The following is a 24,168-nucleotide window of genomic DNA, read 5'->3' as shown; positions in this document are numbered from 1 at the left end:
CCTAAAAAGTGCATGCATCTAGGCTAATATAAAGTTACATGATGAAGTCATACTAGTGCGCGTGTGCATTTTGAGTGCGTTCTTTCACTGCATTATACGGTGTATTCAAATGAATTTATGAATGCATCTGAATGATCACAAAATTCAAGATATGAACCCTTTGTGCCAAAAGGGTTCTTTCTTGTCATTATAGAACCTTTTTAGCATGAAAGGTTCTTTGGAGTTGAGTAAAGAACCCTATGGTTCTATATAGAACCCCAATGATCCCTTTCTTCTAACAGTTTGTTGTCTTAAGCAGGGTTGGTTCTAGGGTGAGTGGAGATCCATGTATGTGACTTTTTATTTTAATAAATCAGAAATATTTACCTAGTTTAAAATATACAAAAACAATAAAAACAAATTTAAAACATTTTATTTAAAGTTTATCCCTTGTATCCTGACACATATGCTGATGTTGTGTCTCTATCTCACTTTTTTTTTTTTTTTTTTTTTTTTTGTCTCTGTCTCTGTTTTATTTTATTTTCCAATCCTTTTATTTTCCAATCCTAACTGGCTACACTCGTCCTGGTAGAACAGGGATAAGAAGCAAACATGAAGCAGTGCACTGAAATACTCTTACTCTATAAAGATATACCGGTCAAAGGACTTTATCTCTGTGTTTAAAGCCAAGTATAATTATAAACGCAGGGCTCTATACACTTATATTTTTGAAGGAGGACTTACACAGCACTTACAAATTGCATAAATAATCATAAGAAGGTTAATGTATCATATATACAATCTGGAATAGGCTACAGAAATATGAAATTATGAAAAAAAATTAGAATGGTACTTTGCCACTAGGTGGCGGCATGCCACTGCCTTAATGAGTGAGTCGGTCAGTCATTTAATCAATGGATTCGTTAGAAACGGATGATTCATTCAGAAAAAGTGTGTGTGTATGTGTGTGTGTGTGCGCGCGCGCGCGCGCGTGTGTGTGTGTCCTACAGACTGTGCTGCGCAACCGTTAACTGTTCGATGTTCAAAATGTCTCCAAAAGATCTCACTTCATTGGCTGGATCGTACAGACTCTCATCGATGGTTGGCCAGTTTACATGTCAGTTAAAAGCACTAGAATCTGTGGGCGGTTTTCGTCGGGAGTGAATGACAACGCGTACTTACTTGGGTAAATTTACAGACACTGTGGACTTGAGTCGAGAGATATTTATTTATTTATTTAAATTCTAATATAAATTACTTTATTGGGCATGAAAACTCATTGATGGCATGGTGGTAATAAAAACATTCGGGGCTTTACTGAAAACATTCGGGGCTCCAGCCCCCTTAGCCCACCCCTAACGCCGCCCCTGTCACATACCGGTATATTATTGTACCGTTGTACTCGCTTTTCATATTATTCACTTTACTTTAAGTTGTACTAATACTTTTTAATATAAAATATCACTTTTACTATATTTCTTCTGGCCACTGTATCAGTGCATATTTTCATTTTCACTGGATCCATAGCCTCATCAGTTACATGTGTTATTATTTGTTGTGGAGTTCATCTGTAGGCTCTCAAAATGAAAAGCAGACTACAAGTGTGTCAATTTTTGATTTGTATTTACTTATTTTATTAATTTTTTTCAACGTAAGTAAATTATTAGTGTTTAAAGATGTATTATTTAGGTTTTATCCCAGTATTTCAAAGGGATTGAGTTGTGTTCTGACCTGAGACACAAGAAACCCTTATGAAACAAAAATATATGCAGTATATTGGAAAATATCATGTAATATATTAGGCATATTCTTATATATATATTATTTTTTTCAAAGCGGCAATCATTTGTATATTTTGCAATATATTATATAATATATGTATCATCAATATATTATTAAATGTATTCAAATATATAAAATATTAGAAAATAAAAAGGGAAAATAATATATTACAATATATCACAATATATTTTAAGAAATATATTGGTAAATATGTTTTCCTTTCGTAAGGGAAGAGAAAAAAAAAGAAAGAAAAATGTTGGGATTGAACACAGAGAAAGCAATAAAACAACTACATGTCATGTAATGTACATTCAAATTACATTACATGAATATGACACAGTTATACTAAATTAACAGATTTGTAAACCGAAAAAAATCAATTAAATCAACAAGTGAGACAAATGTGAGCTTTCAATTAATAATTTTCCAAACCTAACTAAATAACTGGAGGCAAAGTTTTTTTTAACTGCACGTAGATCACAAACCTTTGAAATCGGTTAATAAATGTGAACGTTATCGTGTATTTATTCAGTAAAAACCGCAGCTCCCCCGTTTACTTCCATTTGTTTTAAGGCAGTCTTGCCCTCACTAACATGGCGGACGCGTTGACGACGTATCGCGGAAACAGCTCAAAGCGGCAATGAGGTGTCCAGGTATTTATATTTCTATGGTATTACTTGCGTTAAATGACGCTCCTGATTTGTATCCTTCCGCGTGTCGTTAGAAAGTTATTAAAGTTGCCGCGTTTTTCGACTTGACAAGATTTGAAAAATTCAGGTAAGTAAACGATTTTAACAGTCCACTCTCATGTTTACACTGCAGTTTGTATTGTTGTTGCTCTACCTAAGTTTATTTTAAACGTTTGTTCTTGTCTAGACTTATAAGAAGAAGCGTTTTTGACGCCAAGTCTTAATTTAACGTGTTATATGTTTTGAATAGGGTGTATTGAACATTTAGCATTAATTTTCCCTGAAAACAACCAACAAACAAACAAACAAACACATAGATGAAACCAGTCTATTACAGACTGCTGGTTTCTGTCAATATGGTTTACTTCGATGGTTTTTGAGGTGTTTTAGGCACTTCTCAGCTGGCCAGGCTGGGAGACCATGACCAGTTAAACATTGAAAGCCAGCCTACCATATCAAGTTGGTTTAATTGTTTGTGTTTGTTTCAGCAGAATATAGATTCAAAATAATTGTTAAATAACTTTGAATGACGCTGCAATTGGTAACATTGGTTTTGACTTGGTGTGGTTAAAGCCAAACATCTGCTGAGCTGCAGCAGCACCATCAGCTGGATACAATATGAGACACTTAAGATAATATTTCACAAAAACCAAATGGTCATCGTCTATCAAACTGTCAAGTAGGTGTGAAAAAAGTTGTCGTTCCATCTGATTTCCAGCACGTTACGTCTATACTTCAGGTTCAGTTGGCAGCTGAATAATATTGCTTTATACGAGCACAGAGATCAGATTTGAACCCAGGCCGAAACAGGAGAGGTTTTCCTCTGGTAGCTCAGGGCCGCTTGGCCTCATGGGTTTTAATTACTCTACTTCCTGTTGAGGAAGCCCTTTCACCATCTCTGAGCAGTCCAACACATTTCTTTCACTGCAAATTCAAACCATCTGCATTTATGTCTGCAGTCTTTATGTGGGCAGTGGGGCAAAGGACCGGTCAAACATGCACTTGGCTCCTTCCTTGATTGTTTCAGCAAGTCTTGCACTGTTCTGAATGAAATGTCCTGCGGCCTCAAGCGCACGGAAGGCCCGATCGACTCACTCACACTCCACACATCACACACCAAACACACAATCATCTGTCTTTAGATGGAAATCCTTCTCCAACACGCTATTCTTTTTCCTCCAGAACAATTTTTTTCTGTGAGGAATCTTCAGTTACACAACATGCAAGCATGATTTATTGAATAATGTGTTGTTTTCCCAATGTGCATTGAAGGAGTGATCAAAATATTGACTTGTTCACTTCATGTAACCTAACTAATCGAATTCAGTTCAACTAGGCATCCTATTCCATCTACTCTTGGCTATATACAGAAGATAGAAAAATATACTTCCATGATGATGCTAATCATTGTGCCTGAGTTTTGCAGTTGCTTCATACATATATTTTCATATATTTATAATTGCTCGCTCGTGTAGATTATGGGGCTTAAAAACCTCTGCATTTTAATGCATTTCTCTATTTGGGTGGAGTACATTTTACATGCGTTGCCTAAAGAATCAAATGCATTTAATCTTGGCTGACCCTTACGAAAGGAAAATATATTTACCAATATATTTCTTAAAATATATTGTGATATATTGTAATATATTATTTTCCCTTTTTATTTCCTAATATTTTATATATTTAAATACATTTAATAATATATTGATGATACATATATTATATAATATATTGCAAAATATTCAAATGATTGCCGCTTTTAATATATTGCAATATATTGGAAAAAATAAATGTATATAAGAATATATGCCTAATATATTAAATGATATTTTCCAATATACTGCAATATATTTTTCTTTCATAAGGGGATATGCATCTCAAATGCACCTTGAAGGGTGTTTACACTTGGTCTGAGTGTAGATAGATGTCTAATAATAAAAACTTATGAAATATACATGTAAATACCTCCATATTAGAGACTCTAAGGTGAGAACAAAAAAAACACCTTTGCTACTGCATTGCAAAGCCCTGGTGGATGCTTTAGCATAATAGAGGTACGTTTTTCACTCACATTTGTTTCAGGAAATGTACAAATAATTTTTATGTCTTTACAGTATTTACAATAACTGGAGTATCTTTTATTTTGACAGAAACTGTTGTAACTGTGTTTGGATGGAAGAAAGCAAGAATGATACTATCACAGGACTGGAAAAAGCACATTATATGTCCTGGAACTGACAATTACATGAGAGAAAATTAGTCTTTTCCTGAATGCTTCTGCCTTTCTTGAAGGGTGTCAAGGCATTGGCATCCGCTGACTTCACTGCTTACTTCCCACCTGATTTAACTTATGCTGAAGTGGCAATTGCATTTTCATAGCTCAAAACCCAAAGCTAATCTAAAGCAGAGCCCACTCCATGGACACTGCCAAAGCACCACGCAAAAAAGGCATGTGATTCCTCCACAGTTCGGCTTGGATAACCAACATCAGAGGATTTCAGGGCATTAAAGGCAAGGCAACCTGTACAGCTGTATACAAACATTTTGGGAATAGCACAGATGTTACTATGATATACTGAAGTATAATTACATGAATTCCATAAGTGTCAATGGCTTTTATTGACAATTACAATAAGTTTATGCAAAGAATGGCCCTGGCATGCTGTCAATCAACTTCTGAGCCACATCCAGACTGATGGCAACCCATTCTTACATATTCAGTGCTTGGAGTTTGTCAGTTTTTGTTTATCCACCCGCCTCTTGAGGATTGACCACAAATTCTCAATGGGATTAAGGACTGGGGAGCTTCTTGGCCATGGACCAAAAATATTGATGTTTTGCTCCCTGAGCCACTTAATTATCACTTTTGCCTTATAGCAAGGTGCTCCATCATGCTGGAAAAGGCATTGTTCATCACCAAACTGTTCTTGGATGGTTGGGAGAAGGTGCTCTCAGAAGATGTTTTTTGCCATTCTGTATTCATGGCTGTGTTCTTATGCAAAATTGTGATTGCCCCAACTCCCTTGGCTGAGAAGCAACTCCACACATGAATGGATTCAGGATGCTTTACTGTTGGCATGACACAGGACTGATGGGAGCGCTCGCCATTTCTTCGCTAGATTAGCCTTTTACCGGATGCCCCAAACAATCGTAAACGACATCATCAGAGAATAAGACTTTACCCTAGTCCTCAGCAGTCCAATCCCTGTGCCTTTTGGGGGATATCAGTCTGTCCCTGATGTCTTTCCTGGAGAGAAGTGGTTCCTTGTTGCCCTTCTTGACACCAGTCCATTCTTCAACAGTCTTCTCCTCACTGTGCATGCAACTGCTGCCATTCCTGAGCAAGCCCTGCACTGGTGGTGTCCCGATCCCGCAGCTAAAATAACTTTAGGAGATGGACTTGCTGGACTTTCTATAGGAACAATGAAACCTTTAAACCTGTAAATCCCTTTTTGTGCAATAATAACTGCACATATTTCATTGCAGGTAACCGTAGTTAAAGGGAAGGACAATGATTTCAAGCACCACCCTCCTTTTAAAGCTTGAAGTCTGTTATTCTAACTCAATTGGCATGACGAGTGATCTCTAGCCTTGGTCTCATCAACACCCTCACCTGTGTTAATGAGAGAATCACTGTCAGGATCCTCCTGGCAAAGCTGAAATGCAGTGGAAATGATTTTGGGATTAAGTTGATTTTCATGGCGAAGAGGGACTTTGCAATTATTGGCAATTCATCTGATTATTCTTCTTGAAGTATATACAAATTGCCATCATAAAAACTGAGGCATGCAGACTTTGTGAAAATTAATATTGGTTTCATTCTCAAATCTTTTGGCCACGGCTGTAGTTCAGTCCGACCGTTTTATCAAAACAAGCATTTGCTTGAGTCTTATAATTATAGGTTAACACACAGGGTTGGATTCAAGCATCACTGCACAGTAATATCCTTCGAGATCTTGTTGGATTTGTGACTGTGGATCGGTTGTGCATCAGTGACATCGCCTGGGCTCTAAATGATACCAAATGTTGAAGTTTCAAACAGCAGGGTAATTGTGGGTATGCATCAGTCAGATCTTGATTTAGACTTCAGTGCTGTCTGTCTGCACCTCATGAGGAGATCCAAGAGGTTTCACATTTTATGGTGGAAAATTAAAAGTCTTCATGCTGAGAGTATATGAAATGGCATTTGGTATTGTTTGCTTTGGTAGGAATATTTTATTTTGTCCATCGCCAACTTGCCTTTTGGGAGTTCGGGATACACTTTTATCTACTTAAAATTTCCATCTCGCTGTATGTGTTCATTATGCTTTCATGTGTTCCCCATCTGTCCATCTTAGCGTTTAGATCTGCATCACAATATAATGAAAGTTTATTTTCTGTTTTTCCATTGAAAAGCCTAAAGGGATAGTTCACCCCAGCATTAAAATATACTCATTGAGTCACCCTCATGTTGGGCAAAAGATTATTTAAATTAGATATTTTGGGGGGGAAATGGCTTCTATTTTTTTGTATCAGGGTTATTATAGTTAATTTAATGTAAATCTATTAAAATTATGTTAATAAATGTTGATTTAAATAAAATATAACAACATATGTCATTGGCATATTTGCCAAGGCAACATATCAAATTTTTATTTAATGCATCTTGATGAACTAAAACTAAAACGGAAACAAAAATGTATAAAGCCATATTTAAAAATAAATAAATTTGAAAACAACTTACAAAACCTGACCTAAAAAAAAACTAACCTCAAAAAGGCCACAAAAAAAAAAAAAGTTTCTACAATTTGTGTGCTGTATTTTAAGTCATTCAATAGTTTTGCATACAGAAATAGACTGATTATATGAGGTAAATTCACTCGTAAGGAATCAAAGACTGGAAATAAAGTGTAAAAAAGAAAATTATGGTGCCCTTCATGTCCTTTTTGGAGCTTGGCAACTCTATGCTTTCATCATTTATGGAAAAGCAGCAAGAAAAAAAAAGTCCTTTGGGTTTGGATCAACATTTCAGCGAGTACGTGATGACAGTATTTATTTATGGGTGATCTATTTATCTAATTCGATATGTTAAACCAAATGTTTTAATGAAAAAGCTTGTGATGTCATCAGAACACCTCGACATCATCTTTTGAAGTAAAACCTCAAAAGAACTGCGAGAACAAACCTCAGTTAGTGTAAACAGCTGCTACCTACTGGCAGTAAGTCACTGTATCGCTCTGTAGAGCGTGGAATGACCCTTCTGCGGTCACGATATGAGCCGTTCCAATGGTGTCAGGCCCCGCTGCATGCTGGGAAGATAGAGAGGGTGAGAGTGATGAGGTGGAACAATGTCTCTCACACACGTGTGTCTGTTTAGGCTTTGGCACGCGGCGGCTTCCAGCGAGGTGTCAGAACGAAGCCTCACTTCTGTTTCACACGTCCTTTTTCTGAAACTAGAGCACATGTCGCGCAGAGCTCAAAAAGAATGATTAAAGCATTGCTGCATGTTCTTACATTTAGTGTGGTCATGATATCAAACGTTTATCAATACCAGTAAAGTTTCATGATTCTAACCATGTAATAATCAAATGACCACCATGTTTTCTGAAAAAAAAAGTAAATTAATACAATATTACAATTGTGTGTGTGTGTGTGTGTGTGTGTTTGTGTGTGTGATATTTCTGTCCTGAACATTCACATTCACAAAAAACAAACTGTCTTGTCATAATTTCATATCATTTTTATTTTACTTTATGACAAAGCAAGCACAATGAAGCCTTGATGCTAGTTTATAATTATGCACACACTCACACACACACACACACACACACACACAGACTTTTTCAGATAAATAAATGAGATTACATTTAATTTGTGTCTTTTTTTCCCCCAGTTTATTGTAGATGCTTCACTTTCACCAAACTATACATATGAAAATGTACTTCTTTCTCCAAATTACTGACTTAGAAACCACCATGACTGTGATCAGAGACATCCATAATCAGACTCGGATTAATATTTCTGCTTGTGCATCAGAAAATTGCTTTTTCATGGTTTCTAAGGGCCGCCATCCACCGTCTCTGACTCATAACTGTATTTATGGAGACCGAATGACTGATCTTTGGCTCTCTGTGCACAAATCTCCTCCTCACCTCCTCCATCCACCCTCGCCTCTCCTTAGCTAGAGGAAATCCCAAGTTTACCATGACGTAACCACATTTTCCATCAAAATACCATATTTACTGCAGGCTGGCCAATAAGAACACACTCTTGCAACTGTATATCAGTATCGTGTTTTTTCAAGCATCCATACTGTCGTGCACAAGCATGTTTTAGATTTTAAGTAGCTTGTAATTATCATGCTTCAACATGCTTTGAAAGTAATACTGAGAAGAGATTGAATTAGTATTCATTCATGTTTATTTTGTGTTTTTGTTGCAGCTCCAGCTTGGGTTTAATGAAGTAGTTGCAAAGAGTTGTAAACACCCACAAGAGGGCAGTGTTTCTTAAAATTTGTCTAAAGCAAGTGAGGTGATGATGCATTTGAGGTCTTACATTCATTCAGTTTTGCACCCTTTTTAAATTCCATCCCTGCATATATAAATCTCTGTAAGAAAAAAGACTGAAAGAAACTATCACTGATGCAGGACCTTTTCAAAAGGTCCTCTCCAAAAAAACTTTAAATTCTTTTATTTTTTCCAAAAATGCTTTAGAATTCTTATCGTGTTAATGTAAAACATCTTGTGTAGATTTAATTATTGTATCTTTCTATTACAATGCATCCATTTGGGGTAAATATGGTAAAGATGTGAACCATTTCAAAATACAGTCCCTGTGACAGTTTTTGTAATGCACTAACATTCAAATGTTTGGGCAATGAAAGATAAAAAAAAAAAATTAAGAAATTACTTACTTTCAAATAGGCTACTTTTATAAAACAAGGATGCATTTAAGTTGATCAAACGTGACAGTAAAGACATTTCTAGATTTAAATTTCAAATAAATTCTATTCATTGTAATTTCATTCAGACTTTAATATTTCAGATCAGTCAAAGAATCCTGAAAAAAACATCTCAAAAACATTCCATAAAAATATTAACATTAAAAAACAAAACAAAAAAATGTATACTTTAAAGTATGTGTATAGTATATATAATAGAATATATAAAAACAATTGTTTTAATTGTAATAATATAAAAAATAATTCTGTTTACTGTAATTTCGATCAAATAAATGCACCCTTGGTGAGCAAAAGAGACTTCTTTCCAAAACATTATAAAATCATATTATTCTGAATCTTTGTTTGGAAGCATCTGGAAATATTCCTTACTATTGCACTTCATTGAGTTTCATTTACATTTATGCATTTAGCAGATGCTTTTATCCACAGTGTATTCAGGCTAACAGTTTTTACCTAACGTGTTCCCTGGGAATCGAACCCACAACCTTTTGCGCAGCTAATGCAATGCTCTACCACTGAGCCACAGGACAGAACACTTTAAATTAGTTATATGGCTACCACTGTTTTTGTTTGACAGGATTGTTGATCAAGGACAAACGACGCTGATCCAGGAACACGTCCTACTTGGCAACTTCACAGTCAAGTTTTTTTAGCAGAGGATGAATCGTGTGCTTACAGGTGCGATCAGCTTTAGATAACACCTCTATGCATTACTTCCACCCCCTCTTGCAAAGTGTCCCGTTTACTGCCGGCGTGCTGGAGGTGTTTAAGGATTGCGCCCCGCTGCCTCCGTGCTCCCGTGAGCTTCACACTTCATTTGTACGGAAACTTCCCAGCGGCAGCAAATACTTCACGAGCGCTGCCAGCATAAATCATCAGGACCGACAAACCCGTCTGCAACCTTCAGACAGCCGTGGGACACTAAGGGTCTCTATTTTCAGATGTCCCGCAGGTTTCACCCTGTTAAAGGCGTCGAGGCATTGTCCTTGGCACACCTCCAGCCAAACTGGGACAGCACTATGCAGATTTGATTGCTTGTGAAGTGATTTGGAGCAGCCAGGGGCTAAACTGTGTGAGAAATGACTGACCCTCACAACACGCTGTGAAAGCAGAAGCCTCCTGTTTCACCCGGAGAGAGCGATAGGAAATGATGCGTAAATCAGACACTGAGGTGTTCGGAGAAAAGACTTCTGTTCTGTTCTTACACTTAAGAAAAAAAAAAAAATTAAGAAAAACATCCTAGCAATTAAATTAGATACTTTCAAAAGAAAATTAAAAAAATTAATAATTTTTTTTCATAGTCTTCAGTTAACAAAAGTACAAATTTAAATGTTTTTTTTTTTTTTTTAATATCTTTTTTTTTTTTTTACCTACCTTGGCTGCCTACCTAATAATTATTTTATTAATTATTTAATTAATAATTATATTTTATCTGACATACAAAAATAAACAAACAGTACAATAATCAAGAAAATCAACATTTATATTATAATTTATTTTATTTTTAAATAAAGTAAAATTTAATAAACTGTTTAAGTAGATGATCTGAATTCAATGTTGTTTTTATTATTGTAATGAATTATGACTAAAAAGGGATATCAGATATAAAAAATAAAAATGTATATAAAAAATAGTTTTCAGCCCTCCAAAATAATGAGGCAGTGTTTTGTTGTTGTTGTTGTTGTTGTTGTTTTGAGCATGGCACAAGAAACTATACAATCCATTTATCAGCAGCTGCTCTGAGATTTGTCTTTAAAAGGCAGAGATGATGTTCCTAATTCTTAGACCGTCTCAGCATTTGGCTTTTGCACTATCAACCCCACTTTTATTTGATACGGAAAGACCATCATTAGTTCTCTCTCTCTCTCTCAGTACTTGTTTATTTTCACTTAAAACAGTCAGGCAACGTGCCGACCCACGAATGAAAACAGAATCTGAGAACTTTTATCAATTAGCCCTGATAAAGATGACAGAACATTGAGCACAATGTTCATTTTCAAAAGGAAACGCACGTGTTTTGTCTTAAAACAATGTAATAGTGTCGAACTCACTCTAAGTAGCACTAAATAAGCCCATTGAGTCGTTTCCTGGCTGAGGTGATCCAAACCAAACATTGATCCAAGCTGAACTTATGGATGTTTGTGTTCATTGATAGGGCCGTTTAAAGACCCTCAGTGCAGTTTTAGACAAACAGTTGGCAATGTGTTTGAACAGCTCACAGCATTAACCGATCCGTTGCATCTGACACATTAACGGCGATTAATCATCACATGCTGCAGAATGGAGCATTTGTCCGTCTTGAACTGTATGTTATGAAAGTCTCCAGTGGAAATTCAGGAAAAGTGACAGGAAATCATCTAAAATCTCATGGAGATTTGGGCCTACATATTCTGGCAAGATATGCACAGATAAGACCCGTTCAACAAACTCGAGGAAGTTTACACATCGCTATGCTCTTCAAGTTAAAGTACCGTAGCACAATGTAAACCAGGACCAAAAAGCTCTCTCAGATTTTCATCAGAGCTGTTGAGAAAGCCATATTTACTTTCAGCATGTATGACAAGGAAGTGTAATGTAAAATGCAGACCAGCTATATCTTTCATTCTTTGGAAAGATTAAGAAATGCGAACTCATAAAACCCGCAGGAGGCCGACACAGCGGCAGTACAACTTTAGTTCTGTTCAGTTTAATTCAGTGTAGGTCAGTTTAGTTGCTGCTGGCAAATGTAATTTCTACAGAAAAAAATAGCAGATGTTTCAAGTTTTAATTTCCAGTCCAGCTATGTTAAGTTCAGTTCGGTTCTGCTCTGTTAAATTCACTTCAGTTCAACAAAGTTGAGATCAATTTTAGCGTCAATTCAGTTCATTAAACTACTGATGACCTTGTTCAGTGCAGTTAAATTCAGTTCTGTTTACTTCAGTTTGGCTTTGTTCAGCGAGTTCAGTTTAGTGTCCATTCAGTAAACTGATCTCTATATGTAATTTATAAATGTTCTCTTTTTATATTTGGTTCAGTTTGGTTAAATTCAGTTTGGTATTTCCCTTATTGAATTCAGTCCAAGATAGTTGAGTTCAGTTTTATTAAGTTCAAGAAAATTGGCAAATGTAATTTCTAAATTTAGCAGAAGTTTCTTGTTTTCGTTCGCAATCGGTTCAGCTATGTTTAATTCAATTTTTGGATTCAATTCAGTTAACTTCATTTCAGTTTAGTTAAATTTTAGCATCAGTTCAGTTTATTAAAATACTGATTGCATGTTTCAGTTCAATTCTGTTTACTTCAGTTTGGCTTAGTTCAGTGTAGACTGAATCAGTTTTGTATCAATTCAGTAAACTATTAATGGCTAAATGTAATTTCAAAAATTTCCTCTATTTTTATTTATATTTAGTTCAGGCCAGCTAAGTTCAGTTAAATTCAGTTTGGTTCAGTTAAATTTAATTAAGTTCAATAACATTTTGACAGTTGAACATAGTTTAGTTCAGCTCAACCAGTCTTACTTCTTTTAAATTGTTCAGTTTATTTCATTTAAGATCAGTAGTTAAATTCAACAAAATTGCTGGCAAATGTAATTTCTAGCAGATGTTTATTATTTTCCTTTCCAGTCTGTTCAGCTGTTAATTAAAATGTCATGCAGTTCAATTCAGTTCACTTCATTTAGATTCTGTTCAGTTTCATAGTCAATAAAGTTCAACAAAACTGTTGTTAGCAAAATTCCTGTTTTTGAGTATAATAAATTAATTTCAGCTATGTTCAGATAAATTTTATTACATTTGAAGTTCAACTGCCTTAAAATTAATTCCGTTAATTGGTTTATCCAATGCTATCTCGCGACCAATTCGTACGTATTTTACGAGGTGGCTTATTCGTACGAATTTGTACGACCTCACTCGTACGATTTTATACGATTTGTCTAAACCCCTGTGACGGTTAGGTTTAGGGGCGGGGTTAGGTGTAGGTCATTCGTACAAATTCATACAAATTGTGCAACTCGTAAAATACGTACGATTTGGCAAAAATCGTATAAATTTGTACGAGTGTGGTCGTACAAATTCGTACGAATAAGCCACCTCGTGAAAAATTTACGAATTGCTGTGAGATCGGCTTGGTTTATCCCTTCTGTTCTGTTTAGTTCAATATGGTTGAGTTCAGTTTGGTGTAAATTCTGTTGAGTTCAGCTCAGTTCAGCTTATTTATTAGCTGCTGAATGCCAATTTTATAAGACATTTCTAAATGTAACAGAACGTGGACGTGTTTGAGTAACTGTGATTTAGATACAGACGTTGTAATGAAGTACTTCCTTGATGATTAGAACTTTTTTTTGGTCGTGGGAGTTTTCCAGTGCAGCCATATACATATATAATACAGACTGTCAAACCAGCAGTGCCTGAGGTTGTTATTTAAATAAAGCTCAGTTAAACAGCAGTGAATGTAGTTTTTCTTGCTCCCCTTGGTGCTTCCAACACAAGTTCACGTTTTCTAGGAAGCACCTGCTCTTGAGGTTTTTTTTTTTATGAAGTCAATCACGATTGCAAGACTTTTTATTCTTGAAAAGGGGTTCAAAATAAATCTACAGTTTGTGTAAAACTGCTTATTTTAACAGTGGTACATACGGACAATGTAATGACCAAAAGAAAACGGTGAGTTATAACAAAAAGCATTTTTATTCTCAAAGACAAATGATACAATTGTCAGAAATGCTTGAAAATCTCACAATTTTATTTTATTTTTTTACTGGATTGTTAGTCCCATACAGACAGGTTAAAGTTTCCCAAACTCAATGGATGAAACAGGACGAAAGATTGTCGAAACTGAAACATCTGTACATTATGTGCAAGGAAGTAATGCTCCTGTTGTTTACAAACCAAGGATTGTGTCCAATCAAAATGATGCATATTTCAATAGCAGGATTTTCAGGGTTTCAAATACGAAACGCTTCCGTTAACAGTTCAGAAACGAGAACAATGGAGCGCAAAAGACGCCACAGAAGCATTTGGTTTTCTTCATGTGTTAATCTGACCTTGTAAATGAAATTTGCAAAGAAGCCCAAAACTTTCTGTGTGTCTGTGATGATGACAGAATGAAATCTCAATTTTTTTTTGTAATGTATAGTATGAATATAAATAGCCTCATGGAAGGAATCTCTGCTATTGAACCATAAAACCGACTCGTGCAAGGGTACTACATATAAAAGGGTCAATGAAAAACATGGTCTATAGCCTAAAAGCATATAAATATTTGGCCCTGTGACATGTTTGATTAAGACACACCAATGCTGTTCTCGTGTTATCAGGCATATTGAAGCAATTAAACACGGATTCATACAAAGTTAACAGTGCAGAGGTTTTCTTTACATTTGCAGTTACCTGCTTGCAGCTTTTTGTAAACATTCTGTAAACATAAACGCTCTCCTTACTACCAGAAGACACCACGGTAAAAGAAAAGGCTAAATCAAATAGTGGGGCAGTTAAGAACAGCAGTGTAAGTGTAGTTATTGTAACCGAACTCAAAGAATTGGAGTTTAATACTGTACAGAAGAAATGACAAATGTGGGTGGTACACACATACAGGTTTGTTTTAAGCTCAGATGAGTTGTTTCTGCCATGACCTTTGTGACCTAATTTTGGCCGATTTTCTCAAAACTGATCTTGTTCAGGTTATATTTCATCACACACACAAGAAGGAAAAAATAAACATGATATTATATTTTTAGGACCACGTTTGGTATTTGCAATTATTATTTACTACAAATTTACATTTATCAAAAATTATTTATACTATCATTACCAGTTTGCTATAATTTGGAATACGATTTTTCACGTTAAAGCAGTTTTTCCTGAAAAAAATAAATAAAAAATGTTGTAAAAATTTAAATTTATTTTCTTCATGCTAAATGTAACTTCTAGAGTAAAATATAACCCGAACATTCATTTGCGTTTTTGTTTTTGCCATTTATGCTTTGTTTTACATCCCTTTAAAAGAAGAAGTGCTTTGTTCTAAACAAAAATAGAAATAAAGAGACAAGTGACGTTTGTTTCAGAAGGGCGCTGCCAGCAGCCTATTAACTTACATTGGGACAAACATTAAATCAAGTACCACTTGTTGTTGAATCCAAAAGCATACACAATATTCTTCAGAGACGCCAATTACAAAGTGTAAAGAAAATTGGATTAATAAAAATATAATTGTTTCAAAATCGTTCTCTTTGTCAGTGATAGTTTCATCCCAACTCATTATGGATTGCTGACCAATAAATAAATTCTAGAAATGGAGATGATGAACTTTTCTGGTAAACATCCTTTGTGTAATTTGGGCCACTCAATTTGTTCGTCCGTTCAGTAAAATGTCTTGCAGCTCAAAGATTCTGTCATCTAACATGCCATTAATATCAAAGTACTTGATTATATTGTACCTCAAGAACATTAGCACACAGCAAAGAGACATTTCTGAGTTTGATTGTTGTTGTAAAGTTTGCATAGTGTTTAACTAACCAACAAAGTGCAGTTAACAATCCAGTTATAGAACAAAAGGCTGTCGATCGTATTGGTTTCATATCTGCACAAGAGACGGAAACTGTTCGTTTTATTATTGCAAGTGCATGCGTGAGATTTGATCATGTCTGTATCTGGAGATGCAAAGGTTTAGGCCACTGCTGCAAGAGTTTGGTCATTCTTGTAGTCACCGAAAAACATTAAATAAAAAATACATCTAAAATAAATTAACTAGATAAACACCGGATACCAAAATCAAACAAGTGGAGAGCGCAGCACGTCGACTCCCGTAACATATCTTTGTACATTTATTGATCGTTTTTTGTTACTTGCTCAGATGTACTCAGTCTAAAACATTTCTGGATGTTTTAATGCTTATTAATGTCTAACATTTTTGACTGAGAACAATCCACAAACATTTAATTGTGGATATAGTCTTACAATGAAATGTCCTTCCTTCATTGCTGACGTATGATTGGCTTTTCTTTTTTGGTTGCTTTAACATAACAATAAAAATAACAAAACATTTAAATTACAAAACGAGTAAATATTTCATTAAGTTATTAATAGATGTCCCAAAAATAATATTCAAACGCCTTAAATTTTGTCCCTCTCAACACATTGCATAATTTAAAGTTTATATGGCTTCTATTGCTTCTCGAATCAGTACTGTTTGTTACCATTTCATTCTTAAATTAAAATAATTAGAGGGAATAAGCCAGTACTGTTTCAAATAGCTGACTTCTAGCACGCATAAATAAAAAACAAACAAACAATTGCTTTCAGTGTTAAGAAATGCTAAATCATACCGAGTTAGTATAAAAATATTCTGCGCCAATAGTGTGGATGCATTCCTATTGCAATGAAAGTTTACTCAAGGACAGAAAAAGGGATAGTTCATCCAAAAATAAACATTCTGGCATCATTTTCTCATTGCTTTGCACAAAGCTATTGAATGAGCTCACATAGACCAATCTGTTGGTACTTTTTGGAGTTTAAAACCCCCAAACACCAGAATTTTCGGGAGAAAGACAGTGACAGTACACTTTTGTCAATCTAAATGTGCAGCATCAGCATTGTGCCAAATATTTAATTTTAAAGAAAGAAAGTCATACGGGTTTGGAACAAAATGAAGGTGAATGTATAAACATTTTTGGCTGAACTATTCCTTTAAATTCAGTGACTTGCATTATATGTAATGTCACCGATGAACTGGAATGTCAGATGAATTAGACTAAAGATGCGACCTCATTTACCATTGCTCTGTAATATTGCTAATATGATCGCACCTTAATGCCGTAGATCACTCCCGGTAAGGGTAATTTGTTTTATATAATATCATAAAAATACACTGCAACCATTCAATATTGTACCAGTTAGTACCAGTGAGTACCGGTGAGTACCAGTGAGTACCAGTGAGTACCAATGAGTACCAGTGAGTACCAGTGAGTACCAATGAGTACCAGTGAGTACCAATGAGTACCAGTGAGTACCAGTGAGTACCAATGAGTACCAGTGAGTACCAGTGAGTACCAGTGAGTACCAATGAGTACCAGTGAGTACCAATGAGTACCAATGAGTACCAGTGAGTACCAGTGAGTACCAATGAGTTTGTGCTTCTAATCCAACGATTCTTTCATGCAATTATCTCTCGCTCTTTGTCTTTAAGGCTAACAGTGCTGCATTGAGGTCTTGTTCAACCAGACCGTCTCAGTATGGTCTCCAAACGGACTCGTCCATCCTCCCGCTGGAGTTGAGAACGGTTGGCGAGCTGCTGTGGCTGCCGTCCGCATCGCCTCCGTCCGTCTGATTGGGCAGGTTGGGGTTGATGAGGGTGCTGCCGGTGGATGCGCTAGTGCAAGGCGGCAGCATCCTGGAGGGGGATCGATCTCCACCTGGCACCATAGAGAACTGGTACGACCCGGACGAGGCGCCGTAGTAGAGGTACGGCGTGCTGCTGGTCTGGAAGGGCCCGCTTTGGTTTTGGGTGGATCCGGGGTACGGCGGAGGCAGGTAGGTGTGGTAATGGCTGGTGGTGGACATGCCCAGAGACATGCCCGAAGTGACCGGTGTAGGGGTGTATGTGAAGGTCGCGGGATAGTGCATTCTGGGACTGGGGAAACGGGAGTCTGTGAGGGAGGACAGACCGGGAAATTGACGTTCAAACTGCCGCGGGTCGGCCGAGAACGGACTGAGATCCGACGTACCTGGTGGAGAGAAAAGAACAGCTTTTTTAGTGATATTAAAATCAAGAAAAAGGTTTGAGCATGCCTTTTTTGTGCATTTTTTTTTCAATTGCTATATACTTTTCAGTACAATTTCTGTTATATAATCAGAGCATTTATATGGTATGAAAACAATCAGTAAAATTAGGTTAAAAAGGTACAACATAATGATTATTACAGTTCAACATGATGTAAATTTTACTCATTGTTTTTTGTATAAGATGAATGCTCTGATTATATAAATAAATTGTCTAATCTGATGTTTATCTGATGTTCGTGCATCCATTTTTTAAAATTGAGATGTATACATTTTCTTAAAGCAGAATAAATAATCTTTTCATTGATGTATGTTTTATTTAATGATAGGACAATATTTGGTTGTGATACAACTATTTGAAAATATGGAATTTGAGGGTGCAAAATCAAAGTATCAGGAAAATCATCTTTTAAATTTGTAGTTTAAATTAAGTTCTTAGCAATGCATGCTAATAATCAAAAATTAAGTTTTGATATATTTACAGTGGGATATTTACTGAATATCTTCAATGGAACATTGGGGGGGGGCTATTTACTTATCTATCATGTTGAAAAAGTGCAGAATCTGACAAATTTTAATTTTGGCATTCAACATTTTCTTTGTATCTATTTTTTAATCATAAAAAAAGTTACATGATATATTACATAATTTATTGTAAGACTTTTGGGCCCCATTTCATAAAACATTCAAATCAGTTCATGAAAATAAATCAAAATTTCAACATTGATTCATTAGTTTATTTCAGTCAATGGAAGTTTCATACCATTATATTTTTTGTAGTTAAATGTGTAGTTTTGCCAAATGCTGCTGGTTCTCTTCAACTCTTTTCAACTTATGCATTAACTCATCTGTGACACCCTACATTGTTTTTGTACTAGATGCATGCTTTGACTTTTCTGGGACTACTTTAAATTAAGAGTAACTTGAGTTTCATAGTAGCTTCATCCACATTAATTGAGACTGAAATGAATAAAGGAACACCATTAAATCAGACAGAAGAGGGCGCTTTCAAACTTAATTTCCATACAGCTTTAACTAGCCTGCCACACAAAACTCCCTTTTATAAATTACATGCAACTTTATCTGCATTTCTCGTGCAAATAATGGATGTAAAAAATAATTGGAAGTAAATACGAAGAGACTCTCCCAAACAATTTAATTAGAGTGAAAACAGTTTTGTCTTTGTTATTATACGAGTCAGTGTTTGAAATATCCCAAGTCATGAAAACATCAGAATGACACTTCAAAGTGCAAGAAAAAAGTTCATATTGTTGCTCAGTGATGCCGTTTGTGACTCCACATGAACCGATTCCCTTTACAAGCTCAGTCTGAGGAATTTTAATCAAGGAAACTGCAATAAATTTTAACCGACCGACAAGAGAGACTGGCTCATCTTGCATGTCAGCAGTTTAATTACTCTAGCAAACATAAACTGAATTAAATGTTTATTTGCAACCTGGATTACACAATACTTGGGTTGATTCAAGGTCAAGACGAAGACTAATGCTGCAAAAATGTCACCGGGCCGTAAGGGTTCAGTATGCAAACGAAGTGTCAAAAGGCGCTGACGTGCTGCTGAAAGATTGTGAGTTTGGCTTCTGGCTGTTTGTTTCTTTAGCGGCGTTTGCTGAAAGTTGTCTGGGGGTTTGTATGCAAACGCGTCGTGTGCGTTCACGCTCACATGTGCAAGCACATGCATCCTTGCATTTATATGAATATCAAAGAGAAATGTCGGAATAAACTGCGAGCGCACATGGAACCGCTTAGAGGAAAAAAACGTTTCCACAGGATGCATAATGAGCAGTCTCAGATGTGGTGGCATGTCTGCGATTAGCCAAAGAGAAGGGCCGATCTTCTCTCTTAGAACCACAAGATGTTTTTAAATTATAAACCACTAATGGGCTGTGACTCCCAGATCCCCAGGAGAGAGAATCCCAGAGGAACGTCTTATCATCTCCACATCTGTCTATTTTTGCACTCTGTATTCTTCATGATCTGCTTTTCAAATGGAGCCGCCTGCTAAATTAAAGGCTATAAACAAACAATCCCTAACTCCTCTCCTCTTTTCCATTCCATCACATTTCCCCTTTCTTTTCCTTTTCTTTCTTTCAAACAAACCCAAACTCTTTTCTCTTCCTTTCTATTTCCCCTTTCCCATTTCAGTCAGTTACCCATTTTATTTCCTTTAGTTCACAGAAAAGTAACTACTCCTTTTTCCATTCCCACTTTTCTTTACTTCATAAAAACCCAAACTCTTTTCCTTTCCACGTCCCCTTCAGGAGACCTTTCCCATTTTAATTTCCTATTTTTTTTTCATCTGATTTTAAATTACCATTTCTTCTTTCCTTTGCCATTACGTTACTTCAATGAAACTCTTTCTGTTTCCAGTCCATGTTCTTTCATTTTTTTCAAACAAACCAAAATGATTTTCCTTGTCTTTCCATTTCCCATTTAACTAAAACACTTTTCCCCTTCCTGATAATTTCCCCTTTTCTTTTCTTTCCTTTACTTCAGACAAACTAAAACTCCTTTTCCTTTCCATTTCCCAGGTTATTTGACCATTTTCCTTCCTTTACTTCAAACAAACCGAAGTATTTTGCTTCCCATTTCCCATTTTCTTACCATATAATTTCCCCTTTTCATTTTCTCTACTTAAAAAAACCCCAGAATACATTTCCTCTTTCAAATGTCTATTTCCCTCTTTTCCTTTACATCAAACAAGCTTTACTTTCCATTTCTTGTTTCATTACTTTTCCCAACTTCAATTTCCCCTTACTCCAAACTAAAATCTTTTTCTGTCTGTTTTTCCATTCTTTTACATTTTCCAAACTACTTTTCTCTTTGAATTCAAATAAACCAAGTTTATTTTCCTTTCTGTTTCACCTTTTCCTTGTCCATTTGTCCTTTTCTTTCCTTCACGTCAAACAAAGTCTCTGATCTAATCACATCTCATCCTTCCTCTAACCCTGTTGCTGAGGTAAAGTACTGTTTTATGATGATAAATCCCATCAGTTGTCTGCTGGTTTCGGAGCGGTCGCGTGTCGTCCATGAGCGCTGCTTTATGAGTGACAGTTCGGCAAACTTTACAGAACATGTGTGGCCAATTATGAGCAGATTGTCTCTCCCCATTATCAACTCTTGACATTTCCAACCAAACAAAGAAGACACTTCAGGGAGACAGTGCAGAAGAGAGGAGACCCAAGTCACATTTCCAAAACAATGACAGAAATTCACATATACAACCTTCAATCACCATTAAACATCGCTCCTCGCTGCAGACATTCACGAGAATGAACCCATCATGCTTTCGGCTCTTGCCAAACCATTTTTGGCTTAACTTAATACAACATCAATCACTTTGTGTTACAGGGATGGTGTGGTCTAGTAGCTGAAGCTCAAGGCTAGAAACCAAGAGGAGCATGATGGCTCAAGCTGTGACCTATCATCAGTGTGATCTTGTGACCTTTGACCCCGGGTTGCTTCAGGGTTGCCTGCTTACTTTAAGAGCACATTAAGGGATACAGAAGCCACTAATAAAGATGCATCATGGAGTTTTGGGGTCAGTAAGATTAAATGAATACTTTAATTCACCAAGGATGCATTAAATTGATCCAAAGTAACAGTAAATATTTAAAGTGTTCCAAAAGTGTTCTATTTGGAATATATTAAAATAACATGGTTTATGTTTTTTTTTTTTTTTTTAATACCATAACACATTATGGTATATTTCAAAGCAACCATGGTATATACCAAAGAACCGTGTTTTGTGGATATGTACCATGATATTATTTGAAGATTCTTAGATGAAGATCAGTTTACTAATTTGGAAGATGACTTTTCATCAAGGTATATATTAGATTTGTTTATGCATTCTGTGTTATTGCATACATCAAAGTACTGAGATATTCAGACTTGATGCCATCATTGAGTCCGACAAACATGCTTTTTAAACACACTTCATACGGAAGGAAAAATCAAAGTTCTATACAGTTCTCCAGTGTCCCGTGATCCTGCTCTGATAATATTATGCATGCCTTCATCTGCGTGGTTATCAGTCACCAGGTCTCTGGCTGAAAGGTGTAACACGAGCCCATGCTTGAGAAGAATAACCACGCAAGCAGCTGCAGAGGGTGCGATGCATTTGGGACGTGTCTTCTCGAGCCATTCAGTGGTGCTCCGAGGAAGAACAGGGGCATTAGGACCAAGCGTGCGTGTGTCTCTTTGAGGAAAGAACAAAGGCTGACATCTCCAAGATGAAAGCGGGGTGAAATCTAAACTAATCAAACCCAACGAGGCAGCTGGCCGGGGTTCAAAAAGCAGCCACACCAAGAAGTCATTTAAACTTTCACATTCGCTCCAGGCTCAAAGAAAACAGTTAGGGTGGGGAGCCAAGAGAAAGAAAAAAAAAGTTCAAAAACCAACCTGGCGGAGAGTCAAACAGGTGTATTAAAGAAAACGTCCACACTGTGTGTTTGTTTCAGAACGAACCCCAAAGGGCGGGTGGACTGCAATCTGGTGCCTATTTCATTAATAAAGGCACGGTCACAGCAAGCTCTTCCTAGGGTTTGGACTCTAGGGCTTTGGGTAGTTGATGAGAATTGCCTTTGGAAAGCCCATCTAAAACTATTTTTAAAACCCCATCTAAAACTATTTTAAACAACATTCTCTTGTAATTGTTGTTCATGCAACCGTTATGAATGCATGTGAATTTAAATCCTATGTGGAATATTTGAATGTTTACAACAGGTCATTTAAAATTATCTGGTATGATTTAAAAAATGCATAAGATTATGCATGAAATATATAAATTATTGTGCATGCAGTGTGTGTATGCAACTATTTATTTATTTTATCTCTTTAATATTAGATTTTTTTATTATTTCATTTATACTACTTTTCATTTATTAGCTTTAAATGCAACGTTTGTGCATTTAAAAAATGCATTTGTGTATAATATATATATATATAATTTCATTTCATTTACTTATACGACAAAATAATAATAAAAAAGTATAAATGAAATAAATTTAAATATGTAAAATATATTATTTCATATTAATGTTCAATATATATTTTGAGCTCATATGAAGTGAAATACTATCTGCAATATTCTAGAAATCTATTTTTTTACAATGCATGATCATTTAAAATAAAAAGGAAAATACAACTGAATGAATAAAATAACATTAAAGAGATAAAGAAATAGTGATCAGTTACACAAGTTATGACATAAACTTTCCCTGCATTCAAAATAATTATATTATAAAATCCAATAGACGTGTTATGCAGCAACTACCCATTTACTTTGTGAGGTCCGTGAGTCAGAAACTCTAGTCTGTTTTATTGTTCCTTTTCAAGGCATTTCAAAAGAGAATTGAGTTCAAAGACTCTATTGGAGAGGATGGGGTTAGGGCAGATATTCTTTCAAATGCTCTCTATTTTTAAAGGTGCTATTGCTTGGAAGCCATTTGCCCACGGGCGACGTATCAAACGCTTACAAAGCAGAAAGTTAACACTGGAAAAATGCTTTGATTCAACTTCAGCGAATGAGTGTTTGGACAAATGTTCACGGCTAACACGATCAGCTAAGAAAGTAAATACAGGCACGTTGAGACACTCCATTTCCCACATTTCTGAAATGAGTGGGTGGCAGAGAAAGCGATATGGGCCAGAGGAGAATTTTATTGTTCAGAGCTCGCTCTTTTATTGCGCAGTTGTGATTTCATGTGGAGTCAACAAGTGAAAAACACACTTTACTTCTGTAATCCCACATCTGTCTGAGTGAAACAGGATGTTCAATGCATAACAATCAGATTCATCTTTAATTGATTGGGTAATAAAAATGGTTGCTAAAACAGCCTGAAAATTTTTGATTTCAATTTTGATTTGACTCAAAAAAATGTAATTAAACTTTAGGAAAAATAAGTAAATAATATAAAAAAATAAAATAAAATAGGACAATTAAAAATAAAAAAAACTTGGAAAAAATATAAACAGACAACATGTTTTTAAAAGATGATCACTAAGACAT

General features: G+C 35.8%; 1 protein-coding gene across 3 annotated transcripts in view; it reads right to left on the bottom strand.

Annotated features, from left to right (window-relative positions):
• Window positions 1-14,084: 14,084 nt before the first annotated feature.
• LOC113117801 (runt-related transcription factor 2) overlaps window positions 14,085-24,168 on the bottom strand; it is a 63,411-nt gene continuing 53,327 nt past the window's right edge. For all 3 annotated transcript variants that reach the window (XM_026286724.1, XM_026286722.1, XM_026286723.1), the window contains one exon: window positions 14,085-18,082. In XM_026286724.1, coding sequence (XP_026142509.1) covers window positions 17,586-18,082 — 497 coding nt within the window. In that variant the 3' untranslated portion in view covers window positions 14,085-17,585. The remainder of the gene's footprint in view (window positions 18,083-24,168) is intronic.

This window comes from Carassius auratus, chromosome 17 (assembly GCF_003368295.1).
Source record: "Carassius auratus strain Wakin chromosome 17, ASM336829v1, whole genome shotgun sequence".
NCBI classification, from domain to species: Eukaryota; Metazoa; Chordata; class Actinopteri; order Cypriniformes; family Cyprinidae; genus Carassius; species Carassius auratus.
Note: the sequence above shows the minus strand (reverse complement) of the source record. Positions and strands in the feature narration are given on the sequence as shown.